This window comes from Choloepus didactylus, chromosome 10, assembly GCF_015220235.1.
Source record: "Choloepus didactylus isolate mChoDid1 chromosome 10, mChoDid1.pri, whole genome shotgun sequence".
In the NCBI taxonomy this organism is placed as follows: domain Eukaryota; kingdom Metazoa; phylum Chordata; class Mammalia; order Pilosa; family Megalonychidae; genus Choloepus; species Choloepus didactylus.
The window spans coordinates 70225837-70244556 of record NC_051316.1 but is presented as its reverse complement, the minus strand read 5'-3'; the positions used below and the strand labels follow the sequence as shown (position 1 = coordinate 70244556).

The 18720-nt window shown below is 38.8% G+C and overlaps 1 protein-coding gene and 1 pseudogene across 1 annotated transcript; both read left to right on the top strand.

Annotated features, from left to right (window-relative positions):
* The first annotated feature begins 374 nt into the window (after positions 1-374).
* On the top strand, positions 375-7079 carry LOC119545224 (annotated as a pseudogene).
* KLHL9 (kelch like family member 9) lies at positions 6997-12062 on the top strand. Its single transcript, XM_037798262.1, has one exon. The coding sequence runs from the start codon at positions 7550-7552 to the stop codon at positions 9401-9403; it is 1854 nt and encodes a 617-aa protein (XP_037654190.1). The 5' UTR covers positions 6997-7549; the 3' UTR covers positions 9404-12062.
* Positions 12063-18720: the final 6658 nt, after the last annotated feature.

Sequence of the window (18720 nt, the reverse complement as noted above, 5' to 3'; positions counted from 1 at the left end):
TGCTTTTCGCCCCAGTCTGAGGGACCTGTGCAAGCCTGTGAGCAGAATTGGAGTGGACCGTCTTATGGCCATCTCGTGTCCTTCACCTAAGATGGGGGTGCAGGGAGAGCTCTCCAGGCTGTGGTCACCTCTCTTCTCCCTGACCTGCTTGAAGTTTTCTTTCAAAGGGTTTTACAACTTTGCTATTGAGACAGCCCTTGAAACATAGGTAACTGGAGAGGGAGAGATGGACTTTGCAAGTGTGTTCAGGTGAGGAGGTAGTGTTGAAAGACAAAGCAAGTTGTGGATGGGCAGTAGTTCTCAGTATCTGAGCATCCTCTCGGGTAGAAAGTAAAAGGTAAGTTGTGGTGGTGGGAGAGGGGAGTGATGGCGAAATGGTCCATGAACAATACGGTACAACGATAAAAATGGATCTGGAGGCAGAGAAGCACCCATTGATGGTGACGATAAAATGGGGAGTGAGGCAGTGGCATGGTCCAGTGGGCAGAGATGGCTAAAGGAGACCAGAATGAGTGATTACTCAATGGATCCCAAAGGTGACAGAGCAGACTCTTCCCCAGATTCCCCACACAGTAGAATGTCCGCTTCCATAATTGCTCTGTCACTTCCTCAGAGCATGGATCTTGCTGTAACTGTTCTGGAAAAGTACCCACAACAGGGAACTACATACGTGCCCACAGGAGACAGGACGTTTGAAGTGCATCCAGGAGCAGAATGGGGACAGGCACATGTGGCAAGTTGGCAGGGGTCACATTCCTCCACACCTTTGACTTCATGGCATCCTTTTATCCCTTACCCCAAAGCAGACCTTTGCATTCTATTTCCTATGGGTTCTCATTCTCATGCCAACCCCATGCCACACTGGGCTTCCTTCACTCAGTTTAATTATTTAGAGAATCATCTATGTTGTTGCATGTATTATTTGTTCATTCCTTTTTTCTGAGTGTGTACTATCCCATTGTCTGGATATATATCATCTTTTTTCTCCATTCACCTGTTGATATTTGGATTGTTTGCAGTTTGGGGCTATACAAATAAAGCTGCTATGAATATTCCTGTACAAGTCTTTGTGTGGACATAAACGTTTGATTCTCGTGTAATTATATAGAAGAGGAATAGCTAAGTTGTATGGTAGGTGTGTGCTTGCCATTTTAAGAAACTGCCAGAATTTTTCAAAGTCGCTGTACCATTTTCACTCCCACTAGTATTGTATAGGAGTTTCACTTAACATATCCTCAACAGTTGATAAAGGCAGCCTTTTAAATTTAATTATTCTAAAGTGATAGTAGTGATGTCTCATAGTTTTACTTGACACTTTTCTGATTACTAATGATTTTGAATATCTTTTCATGTGCTCATTTACCTTTCATATATCTTCTTTGATAAAGTATCTGTTCAATTATTTTGTCAATTTTCGGGGGGGGTTGTTTGTAATCTTATTTTAAAGTTGTAAAAGTTCTAAAGTTCTAGATCTAAGTATTTTTTTGAATAAATGTGTTTTCCAAGTCTGAGTGTTACCTTCTCATTTTTATAACAAAATTCAATGAAAAGAAAACATTTATAATTTTAAATGCAACTTATCAATTCTTTTGTGGATTTTTCTTTTTGTATTAATTCTAAGAAATATTTGCCTTGCCAAGGGTCACAATTATTTTTTCTTTTTGACATCTTATAGTTTCAGGGTTTATATTTAGGTCTGTGACCCATTGAGTTAATTTTTGTATATGGTATAATTGTAAAGTACAGATAAGTTTCTTTATTTTTTGCATATGAATGTCTACTTGTTCCAGCACTAATTTTTTAAAATATTATCCTTTTTTTTCATTGAATTGCCTTTACTCCATAATTGAAAATACATTGACAGTGTATGTGTGGCTTTGTATCTACATTCTTGTCAGTTTCATCAATCTGTTAGTCTAACTTTACTCCTCTTTAAAAAGGGATCTGGAGGAAGAGAAGCACCCATTGGTGGTGGTGATGATATGGTGAAGGCTTATCTTTCACTCTTCAAGTTTCTTGCCAAAATTCAGCTGATCTTTGTGAGTCAGTCAGCTACTAAGAGAGAGGTGTTACAGTTTCAAACCATTTTATAGAAAAAGATGTAATATTCTTATGTAATATATAATATATCGAGAAAATGAAGGAAGCATTTATTTATGTATTAAAGTGCTAACTCTGAGGAAGGGATTATCTTAAGTGCTTTAAAATGTACTTGAATCAGTGTTCTGGTAAGCTAATGTTGCCAGAATGCAAAATACCAGAAACAGATTGGCTTTTATAAAGGGGGGGGGTTTATTTGGTTACACAGTTACAGTCTTAAGGCCATAAAGTGTCCAAGGTAAGGCATCTACAATAGGGTGCCTTCATTGAAGAAAGGCCATTGGCATCCAGAAACCTCTGTTAGCTGGGAAGGCATGTGGCTGGTGTCTGCTTGCTCCCATGTTGTGTTTCAAAATGGCATTCTCCAAGATGTCTCTGTGTCAGCTTCCAACAGCCATCTTCAAAATAAGTCTCTCAGCTGTAGCTCTAAAAGTCACTCACGGCTGCTCTGTTATATGGCTCCAGTGATTTAATTAAGACCCCCCCTGAATGGGTAGGGTAACACCTCCAAGGAAACTGTCCAGTCAAAGGTCCTGCCCACAGTTGATTGAGTCACAGCTCCATGGAAACAATCAATAGGTTCCAGCCTAATCAACACTAATATGTCTGCCCCTACCAAACTGCTTCAAAGATAATGGCATTTGGGGGGACATAATACATCCAAACTGACACAATCAGCTCTAGATATTTTTTTACCTCATTTTCTATTTGAGAAGACTGAGGCTCAGGGAAGTTGAGTTGCACTCGAGCAGATTGAGGATTCCAAGCAGAATCCCACTAAGTGAATACGGGTGAGTCTTTAAATTTTATATGTTGGATTTCTGTAATTTTTAACTACTTTTTACTTGCAGGGTTATTCTCTTTCTCCTGGGGCTACTGCTGCTGATTTTTTGTGTGTATGTGTGACAACACTTGAACAGTTAGAAGAACCCCACCCTTGGTTTAAAGCTCTGCCATTGCCATCTTGAAATTCTTAATAATTTTATCTTTGAACTTGTACTTTGTGAGTTCAAGTTCATGGGAAAATGGAGCATGCATGTGAGCATGTGGAGATGGTCAGACAGCAGTACTTGCATGCCCCAGACTTTTGTTTCCTGTTGTCTTCTGGAAGGAGAAGGGTGTGCTAAATAAGTTTAGGGGACCACCAAAGGCAATGGCTTCTTGCCCTGCTACTCCCTGTAAGTATGCTCATGGGGACCATCTCATACCAATCCGGGGAAGCATGGCATCCCAGCATGGTCAGCAAAAAGGAGACCTTGAGGCTGACAACTCTGCTGATCTGTTCTTTCTCCTCCGATGGTCTGAACATTATGGCAATGAGTAAGATAAGATAATTTCATAGTCAAGACAGGGTGGGGGAGTGGAGGAGTGGATCACTTGACCTACATACTAAGCACCCAAAGCTAAAGAGAAATTGAGTCAATAAGGAGGGAAGATGACTAATTCTCACAGGGAGACTTGGATAGGCCAAAAGAATGGACCTGGGGTACACAGCTGGAGACTGCTACATATAGTGACACCGTAAGGACAAGAGAGATCTCCCTGAAGACCAGATGCCACCAGCACACATAAAAGGACCATCACGGGGGTGGGGCACCCACAATGTCAAAAGGATGTGGAAACAATTCCCATCGTTTCAGATACCATTTAGGGACAAAAATCAGAAGGAGTCGTCTCTGAGAGACGGAGCAGTTTTATCCAAGATAAACTGAAAAGCATTTAAACAGAGCATTTGAATTTAAAATAAAGTCAAGGCCTGTGCCTGGAGCTATGGCACGCCAGGCCAGGCCCCCAGCTGCTGAGTACAACCAGAGTGGGATGTCAGAATCTGGCTGTGACCCACGCAGCTGACCCCTCCAGAAGAGTCTCCAGTGGCATATAGAGCTCCAGCCTTGGGCAGACCCAGCTCAGGTCCTGGATAAAGAAACCTGGAGTTGTTGAGATACATCAGTATGACCCAGACTGCATGCAATCTTGAGTACAGACAGTCTGGCTATTGACTACAGCTCTACAAAGAAACCTTGGTCAGTTGTCTCGACAGATTTGGCTTAGCTCACCAAAGCAGTAGGAAAGCAGTACTGCCTCTACTCTTTGGGACTGGGAAGTGATGATACCCATATTGAGGGTAACATGGCCAACAACAGATGTGAAGTGCATCATTTTGATCCTAGTGTGAAAGTAGTTCACATTCTTGAGAGTCATCACCTTTGGTGGTCTCTGCCTGTCCATGGACTGGAGGGACCTCCATCTGGCTGTTGCTGCCCCAAACCTCACAGCAACACCAGCAAACTGGGAACCATCTTGAATGAATTTAGGCATCACAGGATTGATACTCTCAAGGCAGATCTGGAAAGGGCAGATGGAAAGTTTTGGAAAATCTTATTTTAGGAGATGTCCTTGAAAAGATTGCACTGCTCATCTTGGAGATCCATCTCCACTGGCCCAGGTTCTAGGTCAGGGAGAGTGACAGCAGTATCATGTGCTGCTGGTAGAGACTCCTCAAAAAGTTGGGAGAAAAGGAATTCAGGCTTTTTTCACAGTTACAAAGACTTTTCTAAACCTTAGCTATTCCTGAAGAGAGACTTTTTAATGCAAGTAGCAGTTGTACTGAGTTAGGTGAATATGAGATAGAAACATGATGTGGGGCCACATCAAGAACCCAAGGAGGTATTTGCAGAGTGGAGCATGTCCATGATTCTAATTGTCTACTTGCCTGGTCTCCCACTGGCCTGCTGCTTTTTCACAGCAGGGATTGTGTTATTGCCTCAATAGCGCATACAGCCTGGTGCCTGGCACGTGGTAGGGGCACAGTAAATACTTGTGGAAGGGATGAACATAGGAATTGCCAAACTTGCTCACCCACAACTGGGCTCTTTGTCTTTTTTGCTTTTGACACAGTGGGGATGCTTATCCTCCTTCACTTTAATTTGGAAGATAATCCCCCACTCAGCCCAGCTTTCCCTAAAGTTTATTATTATCTATAATCCTTGAGTTCACCAGCATTAAAAAGAGATTATACATGTTTAAAAAATTAAAAATAAAATAAAATTGGACAATTAGTTAATGCCCCCTCTGGGTGTGGGTTCTGGAGAAGGAGCAGTGTAATTATAGCAAAATAAAGGCATTTCTTTATCTTTGTATGTAACAGTGGCAACATGAGCTAATTTTACAAACCACCCACATATAGTTGAGATCACATTATGCAGTTTTGCACATATTTTTATCATATATTTTCTTAAGACTTTAAGAACAGTTTGCAAGCAGTTTGCAAACATAATGCATCATGTTAATGTATAGCTTAATCATTACTGTTATTGACTATTTAATTATTTTTAAATTCCTAGTATTAAAATAGATTATGCACGGATATACATGTTTTTGCATAATTTTCCATATTTTATTACAGTAGAATATTGTCCTAGAATTGGATTTACTGTACCAAAATATGTTTCTAAAATTGGAACTACTGTACCTTAAGGAAAAAATATGCTCAGTCTATATGAAATGTCAATTTATAAACCCAACATCAATCTCAACTTCTTCAATAATAAGCTTTATTTTTAAACCATGACAGCACTGTAGCAGAATGGTAAAGAGCAAAGGCCTGAGAGTCAAGCTATCTAGGTTTGGATCCCAGCTCTCCTATTTTATAGTTATGTGATCTTTGGGAAATTAGCTTTCTTTGTCCCTCAATCTTCTCATTTGTAAAATGGAAATAATAATTATATCTACCATAAAATTGTTGTGAGAATATGTAAAGCACCTAAAGTGCCTGGAATTTATTTAGTTCTGAATACTTTTATCTTTGAATATTTTATGGTTGAAATTTTCTTTTCAAATTGTCATAGCTTTAGTTACTAATTAAGTTGATTTTTCAAAACACATTTATTAGCCACTTGTCTACTCACATCAAATGAGCATAACCTCAAATTGTGGAAAATGTTAGAAGAAATTGTGTCGAAGTTTACATTTATTTGTATGCCAAAATTAAAATTACAGGTATGTAAAGAAATGCAAATTAATAAAATACCATAAAGGGAAAACTCGGTGGGGGGGGGGATGCACTCTCAAACATTGCTGAAGACAATAATTTGGAAAAAGATACTCATTATGTCTTCAACCAACATTCTACTCTTTGGATTTATCCAAAACCAGGGGAGATTTTTGAGCTCAGATTCTATAAGCTTATTATATATTGTATACAATGCACAAGAATGTATATATTCAGAAACAAATAATGGGCAAAGGTAACCATAGCATATATAGTTGTTGGAAAATTGTGTAGCCATTTAAAACGTTGACAATGGAAAACAAAAGCATGAAAAAATTATTTATGATGGCATTGGGAGCGAAAAATTCAGGATACATTATTTACATAGCATGGTGACAATCTGGTATTCAGAGAGACAAATTATACGCGTTTTAAAAAAATTAAAATCCGAAAATATGAACCAAACTTATAACTTAAGTATCTGTTAAATTGTTTGGAATAAGAATTACAAATTGTTTTATAGAGAAAAAATTTTAAGCCTTTTTTTTCCCCAACCCCTCCTCTGCCAGTTTCCTTTCAATTTATAGGATACCCGTGTTTCACAGTGATTAAAACGGCAGAAGCCAGGAAGTGTAAACCTTAAAGAAAAAGTACGCATTTGGAGAGAGAGCTCCGATACCGCGAAAAATGTATGCCAAATGCAGCATAATATACGTGTACTTTTTTCCGACCTGTTTAGTCCCAGAAAAGAGGCGATCCGCGACCCCAAAAGCCCTCGCTCACACCCACCTCCTCCGCACCGCTCCTTCACCCTCGCCCCGCCCTTCCCGCGTCCGGCGCACTTCCTCTCCTCTCCCCTCCCCCCCACGCCCTCCCACTGATGAGCTCAGTCAGGAGCGCAGCCGCAGTGGCTGTCACAGCCGCTCCTAGCCCGGGGGATCCTGGGATTCTTCTTTTCCGGAAGGACCGGCTCGGTGTCCGGGGCTAGGCCCGTGTTCCAGGCCTTGGCTAGTGTTCCAGGCCCTTACTCTGGGAGAGCATTGTGGGCGCGCGACGCGCTGGTGACAGCGGAGGGCGCAACCGGCCGTAAGCCGAGGTCCCGGCCTTGCCGCTGAGCGAGCCGGGGAGCCTCAGTACGTGGCGGCGCCTCCCCCTTGGCCTGGAGCGGAACTGCTGAAGGAGCCGGACGAGGTGAACCGGGTCATTTAACTGCCTTCAGGTGATGAATCATCAGCATAATAATCAGATTTGAAGTCCACAGCTCGCTGTGGTCCTGCTACAAAACAGTTCTCAGTGGATGATTGACGAGGGTGTCCTGAGGGGCGCCACAGTGACTGCTTGTCCTTGATAAAGAAAGGGAGCTCTCGGGTTTTTTTGGAAATCCTTGTTTCCTTTAAAACGTCGAGGTTACAGCCTCTTTCCGGCAAACATCTCTTTGTGCAAGAAGGAGGCTTTCACATGAAAGTGTCTGTTGGTAACAGCGAAATGGGCGTTTCTGCCCATTTGCAGCCTTGCAAGGCAGGAACCACACGTTTTTTTACCAGCAATACCCACAGTTCAGTGGTATTGCAAGGTTTTGATCAACTTAGAATAGAAGGATTGCTTTGTGATGTGACCCTGATACCAGGGGATGGAGATGAAATCTTCCCTGTTCACAGAGCTATGATGGCGTCTGCTAGTGATTATTTCAAGGCTATGTTCACAGGTGGAATGAAAGAACAAGATTTAATGTGCATTAAGCTTCATGGGGTGAACAAGGTTGGTCTGAAGAAAATCATTGATTTTATTTATACTGCAAAACTTTCTCTTAATATGGACAATCTTCAGGATACACTTGAAGCTGCCAGCTTTTTACAGATTTTACCTGTTTTGGACTTCTGCAAAGTATTTCTTATATCAGGGGTCTCTTTAGATAACTGTGTTGAGGTTGGACGAATTGCTAACACCTACAATCTTATTGAAGTGGATAAATATGTTAATAATTTCATCCTTAAGAATTTTCCTGCATTATTGAGTACTGGAGAGTTCCTGAAACTCCCATTTGAACGGCTTGCCTTTGTGCTTTCCAGTAATAGTCTAAAGCACTGTTCTGAACTTGAACTTTTCAAGGCTGCTTGCCGCTGGCTAAGATTGGAAGACCCACGGATGGATTATGCTGCAAAATTAATGAAGAACATCCGATTTCCACTGATGACACCGCAGGATCTCATCAATTATGTGCAGACAGTAGATTTCATGAGGACGGACAATACCTGTGTGAATTTGCTTTTGGAAGCTAGCAATTACCAAATGATGCCGTATATGCAGCCAGTGATGCAGTCAGACAGAACGGCCATTCGATCTGATTCCACTCACTTGGTTACATTAGGAGGAGTTTTGAGGCAGCAGCTGGTTGTAAGTAAAGAATTACGAATGTATGATGAAAGGGCACAAGAGTGGAGATCTTTAGCCCCCATGGATGCTCCTCGTTACCAGCATGGCATTGCTGTCATTGGAAACTTTCTTTATGTAGTTGGTGGTCAAAGCAATTATGATACCAAAGGAAAAACTGCCGTTGATACAGTTTTCAGATTTGATCCTCGGTATAATAAATGGATGCAAGTTGCATCGTTAAATGAAAAGCGCACATTCTTCCACTTGAGTGCCCTCAAAGGACATTTGTATGCAGTTGGTGGGCGCAGTGCAGCTGGTGAACTGGCTACAGTAGAATGTTACAACCCAAGAATGAATGAGTGGAGCTATGTTGCAAAAATGAGTGAACCTCACTATGGCCATGCTGGAACAGTGTATGGAGGCTTAATGTATATTTCAGGAGGAATTACTCATGACACTTTCCAAAATGAGCTCATGTGTTTTGACCCAGATACAGACAAATGGACACAGAAAGCTCCAATGACTACAGTTAGAGGTCTGCATTGCATGTGTACAGTTGGAGACAAGCTCTATGTCATTGGTGGCAATCACTTCAGAGGAACAAGTGATTATGATGATGTACTAAGTTGTGAGTACTATTCACCAACTCTGGACCAGTGGACACCAATTGCTGCTATGTTAAGAGGTCAGAGTGATGTTGGAGTTGCGGTCTTTGAAAATAAAATCTATGTCGTTGGTGGATATTCTTGGAATAATCGGTGTATGGTAGAAATTGTCCAAAAATATGACCCCGAAAAAGATGAGTGGCACAAAGTTTTTGACCTTCCAGAGTCTCTTGGTGGCATTCGAGCTTGTACCCTCACGGTTTTTCCACCTGAAGAAAACCCTGGGTCGCCTTCTAGAGAATCACCTCTTTCTGCACCTACGGATCATTCCTAGGACTAAGGTGTAATACTTTTGCGATGGATCATGGGTGATCTCCTCTTTGTTGTATCTCTTCTTACAGCGATTGGTACAGTTATTAGATTAAAAGGTAATTGATGTTCTTTGTGTTGTTTGGCTTAGTAAGTGTAGCAAACGATTAACAAATGCATTCTGAAAATGTGTTCAGCATAGCCAGGTGTTGTAACAAATGGAAAAAGGTGTGTGGAAAATGTTTAGATGCCTTTTTGTTGTGTTGTATAAATCAAATTGGGGATTATTGTAGTGAACTTATAATTATGTTCTTTATGCATCAAAGTTGGAAGTTTTCTTTTCATCTTTGACTGCAAAACATCAAAGGGAGGCAAACTACAACTGCGAATAAACAAAGGGTTGCCAAGTATTATTAGCTACCTCCCTTTTTTCATCAAGTTTTTGACATACCTTGTCAACTCACCAGATTGTGTGTGCACATTCAGAGTATGTGAAGTTTCTGAGGCAGACAAGAGAAATAATAAATTTTAAAGAACAACAAAGTGCTATAGCCCTAAATCACGGTTTAGTATCTTTCTGGAAAGAAAAAGAGAAAGGTAGATAGGGGCTACAACAGATTAAATTGACAACCAAATTTATCATTTGACTAAATTGTTATTTCAGATGAAACTAACATTACTTTTTCTGTTTTGCTGTTGAAGTAACTTGTATATTATTTGTTTTCTGTAGAGTTGCTTTTATACAGGTTAATTAGCAAAGTAGAAGTTTCAGAGAATTGCTTTTGCTCAGTAAATTTAGACTTCACTATTTTTCACATTTTTGTTCAGTAAAACTTCTAATATGTAAAAAGCAAAGAAAGAAATTTGCTGAACAATGCTATAGAATTTGAAATTCAGTCTCCCAATTTAGCTAGTCTAATATTGTTTTGTGATTTGGGGCTATTGTGACTGGTGCTGCTCCAGCCCACGTGCATCCTGAGCTGTGTGTGATCTGCCTCAGGGCTACTGTCTGAGCAAGCAGAGAATAAATTCTCTTCTGCATCGAATAAGAAATGTCCTTTCAGCCATGTCTAAAAGACAGGACCAACTTCAGATTCCCCAAGAAGCCAGCTACAGAAAGCTTAGGACACTGCTGAACTGAAGGTGGTACTAGAGCAAATTTTCAGCCTCTCCGATACCAAGAGCTTGCCTACTGGTTGAGAACCACATGGGGAGATCTAAAAGGGACATTAGTAGCAGTTAGAATCATAGGAGTCCTCCGTGGTGAATTTGAAGTGGTACTTCAAGGAGTGATTCTGAAGAAGTACTTGTCTGGAATAATTGTCTACCTGAAGGGAAAAAAAATACATAACATACATATATATATACATACATATATTATGTGTGTGTGTGTGTGTGTACATATATGTATCCCTATACCTGGGAAACTGTCAGAGTATAAATCAGGAACAACTTTCTCCTTATTGACAATCCCAAAACAAAACTCAGGAACCAAGGCAAAAAGAATTGGCTTCTAGGGATCTGACCCTTACTCCCCACACAAGTGTTGATTCATTTTAATGCTTTTTATGATTTCTGCATTGGCAGAATTTTTCATACTATGTTTTTTTTAAATGACTCAGCTTTATATTACTAAAAATAGCACATCCAAGGACATTTAGAAAATAGAGAAAGTAGAAATTGCTCTTAACTGTGTATTGGATAAACAAGAAATGGCATCCCAATCATTTCTTTATTAATGAGGTTGAACATTTGTGTATCTTGAGTAGTTGTGTTTCCTCTTTGAGCAGATGTTCATGTCCTTTGTCTGTGTGACTATCTATTGGAATTGCTTTGTTTTTCATATCAAGTTATTGGATCTCTTTATATAATAAATATAATTTAACTGGCATTTGTTTGCATTTTTTTTTCCAGTCTGTTAACAGTTTTACTGACTAGTCAGTTAATTTTTATGAGATCAAAGTTGTCCCTCTTTTTGCATTTTGACCTTTTGAGGATAATTTTTCTTTGGGATAGTTCTTTAATTTTTGCATAACACTGATATATTACTTTTTCACTTCCTAATTATGACATGGCAAAGTAGTATTTCCTTGCTTGTCTTCTCTTCTGTATAAACAGCTTTTCTCTTTCCATAGTTGTAAAAGGGTTTTGCCTTTTATTATGTTTGGCGCTGTCACTTTATAATTAAGTATTGTTTAATCAGCTGAGCCAACTGCTCCAGGTACATACCCCACCTCACACACCCACCTTCTCATCCTTTTACTTTCCAGTCTTCTGCAGTTGACAGCTCTCTTAGCAATCATACAAATGACTGGCTGATGCTACGCTAATGCTACTGATTTAGCTTGGAATTCCTTCCTTATACATATGGAAATCTTAGGTAGCTTTAAAATGATTGGTGGGAAAGATTTGTTTTCATAAGCTGATACTTTTTTAAAGAAAATTTTGACTACATAGAAAAATATTTAAAAGAGGATAAAAGCTACAAGCACATAAAGCATTCTGTTACTATTTTATTTCATTTGAGTTTTTCTTCTAAGCATGCAAATATTAACACGTATTAGCTTTTCTGATTATGAAAATTTTTTTCTATTGTAGAAAGTACAGGGAAATTAATCAAAATAAAGTTAAATTATTGATGATTTCACTTGCCAAAAATAACTTCTGTTAATACTGGCTATATTATTCACATACATATGTACAGATATTTGTCAAATGCTTTTTATATATGCCAAAGACGCTAAGCAAAAAGCTGGATAAAAAGAAATAAATCCAACTTCAAAAGACACTGACTGCTATCATTATGACTTTTTCTCAAGTTGTTTTTAAAAATCTCTATATATTTTGTTTTTTCCTAATTATAAATACATGTGCCATTAAGCAAAACATTCTATTTTTACCCAAACAAATTCAGATTTAATTTTTTTCCCCACTCACCAACAGTTTTTCTGTAGTTTATCTGCAAGGCAAAACACATCTGAACTTGTTCACATTTTTACAGGTTCTTAAGTAAAATTATTTTGTTCTGATAACAAAGACAAAATATGCTTCTACAGAACATTTCAAAAATACAAAAACACCATAAAGAATTAAAACCACTGTCTCATCAGCCATTCAGCCTGTTCTGAGTTCTGTTCCCCAGCTCAACCAACTGTAACCAACTGCTGACAAACCTTGAGATAAGTTACTTAACCCCTTTAAGTTTCAGTTTCCTCATTGGGAATGGGAGTAGTAGTTAATAATTGTACATCAGAATTGTAAGGAGGTAATGTTACAAAGTATTAGCATAAGACATGCCTAGAGAAGCATTCAGTAAATGATAGTTTTTACTAATAAAGTTGGCATCATACTGTATCTTAATCTTTGCAGTTTCATCGTAATGATTTTCACAAGTTATTAAATAGTTGTCTTTAGTATATAGATTGCTATTTTGAATTAATTTTGAACTGTTTTAATTATTGTAGATATAGAAAACATTTTCATAACCACTAAGAGAGGTTTATTCTCATGATACATCATTTTGAAAACCTTGTAGGCTTTTGTTCATTTACATTTCTAGTTGACTTACATACTCTCTGTCCTATTTTAAAAAATTTCAGCTACTGTTTTGATTTGAGTGGCCTTAAAACTTAATAAATTGACATCTTAGTCACTCAATACAGTAAAAATGTTTTGAATTCTTTCAAGTTGTCCTTAGTATATAGATTGCTGTTTTGAATTGACTTTATTTTCACATTCTAAACTTATTGGCAGTAGTAGGAAATATATAGCTTGAGCATATTGGTTTTCTGTCTACATTTCTGACACACATTGGTTCTAATACCTTTCTGGGTGGATTCTCCTGTGTTTTCACTTTAAAGAATCATTATCTGCATATCATAAAACCTTGTTTTACACTATTTTATAACCTAAAGCTTTGGTTAATCCAGCAAAGTTACAGTAGTGACACAAGGCACTGTCTTATTTTAATAGAGATACTTCTAGTTTTAAAATTCCTTGGTTAAAGAGAGAATCTTGAGATTGTTCATGAAGTATCTTGTCTGTTCCTCATTAACTGGGAGTCTTAAAAAATTAAGGATGCAAAGTTTCATCACAAATACTTAGATCATAATTTATTGAGATGGCAATTTAGTTATTTTAAGTACTGAAGAGTATGTTTTATAATTGTTCCTAACTTTGGGTTAGAAAGCACTCTCATATATTGCTGAGGGCATTATCAATTGGGATAAGTAATTTTTAGAAAGTAATTTGGCAAGATCAGGAAAAGAATCTTCCGAATTTCATACCTTTTGGACAGTAAGTATATTGCTAGAGTTAGTGAAAAATAAGCCAGAAAAATGGTCATCTCAGCATGATCCTCTCAATTAATATTTGCTTTCTAATCTTACCCATCAGACTTCCAAAAATTTACTTTAAAAGTGGATTTTTTAATTCTTCCCACCCTGATTTTGATCCCTTCTCTGTGTCTCCTAGTATCCCATTGTTGAACATATATTTGAATGGCTGAGTGATGGTTAAAACAAAAGGCTGATGTACTCTTTAAGGATGATTGTACTCACTGCAGAACTGTTGAAATGGTGCTCAGTAATCAAAAGCATTAATTACACATGAATGCCTACAGATAGTTCCTCTATTTTCTGTTGACAGTCTCGGAGAAACCACTTTCTAGGGGCTAATGTTATTCTGACATCTACTGGTTGAAATTAAAATTCCTTGTTTAGATAGATTCCAGAAAACATATCCCCTTTAAGCAACATAGTAACAGAAATCAGAAAATTTTATAGGATATGTGAAAGTTTAAAGTTTTCAGATCATACTCAATTACATAAATAAACCTAAAAACTTATGGTGACTTATGGTCAAATAGTCCAAGAGAAGGACATATTTTTAAAATTCCACATAAAAACAGATTTAAATTGCTTTGACAGTTTTTATTAATAAATCATATCATTTAAATATTGTAAAAAATCTGCAATATTTCATCCAGATTCTAATCATTTACACCCACTACTATGCTGTATTTTTTGTTTTGTTTTGTTTTTTAGCAGAATGCCTCAACACCAACACCCTTATAGGGTAAATTTTTTCAATGGCAGAAAGCAGGCAACATATCCAGGTATGAGTAAGTCTGGCCAACTCATAATATTCCGAGGGCTTTTTAATCTCAGCTTGCACAGGTGGGTGCTAGGATCAGATCATCACTGCTCTAGCCAAAAAACTTTCATCCAGTCCAGACAAACACCCACACAAGCACACATGTGCGAGTCAAAATGGTTCCTGGACCAGCTGATCCAAATTCTACGTAGCACCATCCATGGACTCAAAGGAAGCATATTTCTTGGCTATGTGAACAGCAAGAGTGATATCAATGACTCTCCAAAACATTGTCTCAGAGCAAAATAGTCTCACCAATTGAGCAATCTTTCCCTCAGGATGTATATGGCTGAAAACAGATGATCTCTTAGTAGTGCCTCCTGAAAGATCATTTGACTGCACATAACCCCATCTTTCCTTTTTAGATAGAACTTAAGGAATATGGTTAGATTTCCTGCAATTTTAGAACAAGATGAATATAAAGCTGATGACAGCAGTCTGCCGAGGGCTGGCCTAACCCTCAGCAACGGGCAGGGTCCTGAAAGGGGGGCTGGAGTCGGCGAAAAAACGAGACAGACACCTTGTTGTGTCCAGGTACGAAGATGAAAAATCTCCGACCAAGCAGAGCATCAGAGCTTTATTTTTATAATTTTCTGTAACATATGCACTAGCATTTAGGCAAGCAATGCTAGAATAGTTTGGCTAAATTTTAGACATTATTTATTCTTACACAGTGATCAATGGGTTTGCAGGGACAGATTCCTTGAAGCGTAGCAAGACACGGTGTTTGGGCACAGGAATAACAGTTCCTATTATTTGGTACCAAGCAACCTATAACTATTTTTTGTGTTCATGTTTTAGAGTCTGCTAATCATTACCTTTTTGTTTCTTCTAGCTAACTCTTTCAAAGCTTGGGAAGGGGGATTTTGAGCAGAAAGGGTGACCTATCGTTTTCTAAGAAAGGAGCAGGCATTTTCACTACGCTGACGCTAATGCAGGGTAAGCTGCTGGCTCATTAATGTAGCTAGGTGTGGGAGCATTCCACCACCACAGAGCCCAAAAGACGTCAAATGAGAAAAAGAGGCAGTATGAATATAAAAAACATATAAGAAACAGCATAAGAAACAAATTCCTTTTAGGCAGGAGTCATAGGTGCCACTCGATGCTCCGCCTTGCGGAACGGTTACCACGACATGTACTGAAGGCCCAGGGACCGTGCCACTAGGCCGACTGCCGGGTGCTGAACTGGCTGCCCACAGCAGTCAAGGTCTATAACAAGCTCAGATGTTTCACCATGTACTACCCCTTCTCCAATTCCAAGTCTATAAGAGTATGTTTGATACTTTTACTGGTCCATCTTCCAAAAAACTGTTTCAATAAGAGGCAGAGGTTTATCACTCTTTGCTTTGCTTCACCCACAATCCCAGCCAGCAGAATACAGGTTTGCATGGGTGGAAGGCAAGTCTAATTTCTACTAAGTTAACTTTTTCTTGGGGAGTACAGTTTATCACTTACAGGTCAAAACATTTTTCAAGCCAGGAATTAATGATCCATTAAAAAACATCTTTCTAATTAATGGTAAATCTTAATATAAAATACTCCCAAGTATGAAAGTCCACTTTACAATCAACATAGCATTTATTTCTTCCTACTAGGGAGAGTTTACTTCACCTTTTAATTGGTCTCCCAACCCTCCTTCAGATGAGAAAATTACAACAAACAGGACTTCACAAAACCTTCCTTATATCATATGTGTACACATACACTTGAACACACCACTTAAGTTCAAAGAATGGGGAAAGAGGGTTTTTTTAACCTTCAAGGCTGGCTCTCCATTAATGAACTTGCCCATGCCCTGGACCTGCAGTACTCAGCCTTCAAAGGAGAGCAGGTTATGGATTCTGTTGACACTTCATGGGCTGCTATAGCTACACATCCCATTTGCTCTCACCACTTGCCTTGTGGCTAATCCAACCATGTGGACAGATTCTTGGCCATCACTCGGGAATACCTCTGTGTGCAGACTAAGCTCAATGAGATCCCTCTCAACTTACTCCCCAGATACAATGTCTAGAAATACTTTTTCTCGCTATCTCGCTGAGCGCTTCCAGCTGGTAAGACCTTCCAGTTGACACCCTGTCTATGTGATTATGCAAGCATTGGTGGGGGAAAGGTAGGGAAGGCCTTGCAAGAGCCAGGTGACCATCAGGTGTACAGCTGCAAGAATGACTTGAGTCTGCTGAAGCCTTAGTTTTAGAGGTGGCAGGAAGGAAACTTCATTCAGGGGAATAATAGAATTGAAGCCATGTCACTTGAGTATGTACAAACCAGTCACTAGCTGGATGTTTTATAAAAAATCATTAAGATGTATGATCATTCTGCTACCCCATAATCTTAATTTCCTGGAATAATTGTTACTTTGGTGGTTTTACTGGACTGAAGCTATTGTATTTGGAGAAATATGCAGTTTTTGGATCCTCAACTACAGAATCAACCAGGTTGCTATTAGGGAGATGACTGGAGATGGTGGTATGAGGCACAGGAAAAATGCATAGCCTGCTGCTCTCACATTCCATCTCTGCACGCAAACCCGTGATTAACTTTCTTCCTGTACCACCATCCCACTGCTAGCAGGATCACAGAGAAAAACATCAGCAATACTTCAGTTCCACTCTTAACAACATCTGTCCAGCCACTAGGAATGACCCATCACCCCATACCCAAATTAAACCATATTTCCAACAATTCTGTTCTCCTGCCCAAATTGGGCATTTAACCCGTAAAAACTGCTTTTAATATCAAGAACAATATGCTCAGAAACACTGTTCTCTAAAATCACAGACTAAGAGAAACTTCAGTTTGATGTATTATTTCTGAGAATAGAGCATCCTTTTTTTGCCCGAAGGCTCTGGGCTACATGGGCCACTGTAACACAGGGTGGCAATCTCAACTTCCAACCCAGATGCAAAGCTGCAGAGTGGGGTTTCATTCACCATATTCTACATTTATCTTCACATTGTAGTTTCTAAGGAAACAGGAATGGGATTCTGCTTCTTTGCCTTCCTGGTAAGCAAAATGTGATGTTTCTAACAATCTAAAGCAATGTTTTTCCCTGAAGGAATGTAGCCAATAACACAACCCTCTCCTTTTGAATGAGTTCCCTTCTTACCTATGACTACCTCAACTCCACTGTGTTCCTAGAGTCTCCAGAATAAACAGCAGTTCACATTAACCAACTCAAACATTTGAATCCAGAGCTGGTACCTTCTTCTTCTTCCTCCTTAGGATTCAAACACCGTAACAATCTCCTTCCCACTCTTTCCATGGTTCTTCATGGCAAGAGCTCACTTACTCTAACAAGTTAAGAAACCTAACTTGGTTTGACTAAAGATCTATTTGTAGTATTCTACATCTGATCAGTTTCATTACAATTCCAGGCAAGGAACTGGTATAATAGTACCCAGAGATAAAAGCACAACCTTCCAGGCCCAGCTGTGTTGTTAGTGGTCAGAAAAAAGGGAATTTAGTGCTAATTTTTTTTTTTTTCTTTTAGGGTGAAGAGGCCAACATATGCTCCTTTTACTTTATACATATATATTATAAATATTATATACATATTATATAATATTTTCAACTTTAAAAAATATCTAAAAGAAAGTGTTTGGAAGAGCAAGCTCTACTTCTAACAACTAGTGTGGGAAAAAAAAATGAGGGGAGGTTTGGAGGGGCGGTTTGTCCTTAACATTTTCATACCTTTAGTAGATAATTTTAACAATTAAAACTTCAGAGATGTACACACACATCTTGTACCCAAATCCCTTGAAATGAGAAGGGTACCACCAGTACCATAGTTTTTGAAGACTTTCTGGAAGATCAAAAGCAGATTTGATGGGCTTGGCTTATACTAAGAGCAGAAAATATACAACTTGAAACATGAGTATGAAGAAATCTCTACAAAGCAAGAGAAATCACAGGGACACTCTGCAACAGTTTGTATCTCCCAAAGATGGCTACAATATCATCCAGCCCTCATATGCCTTGAGAACTTTGCCATTTCGTTATAGAAAAGTAGAACAGAATTCACCTCCTCTTTAATACGGGAAGGCTTGTGAATTGCTTGTAGAAATTGTCTGCTGGAAATAATGTGTGACTTCCTGAGGCAAGGTTAGGGTTTGTCAGCCTCTGCACTATTGATATTTGTGGTCAGATAATTCTTGGTTGTGGAAGCTGTGCACTGTAGAATATTTA

What these genes read in the sequence shown, in the direction of transcription:
- KLHL9 (XM_037798262.1), top strand. Translation starts at nt 7,550, where the DNA reads ATGAAAGTGTCTGTTGGTAACAGCGAAATGGGCGTTTCTGCCCATTTG.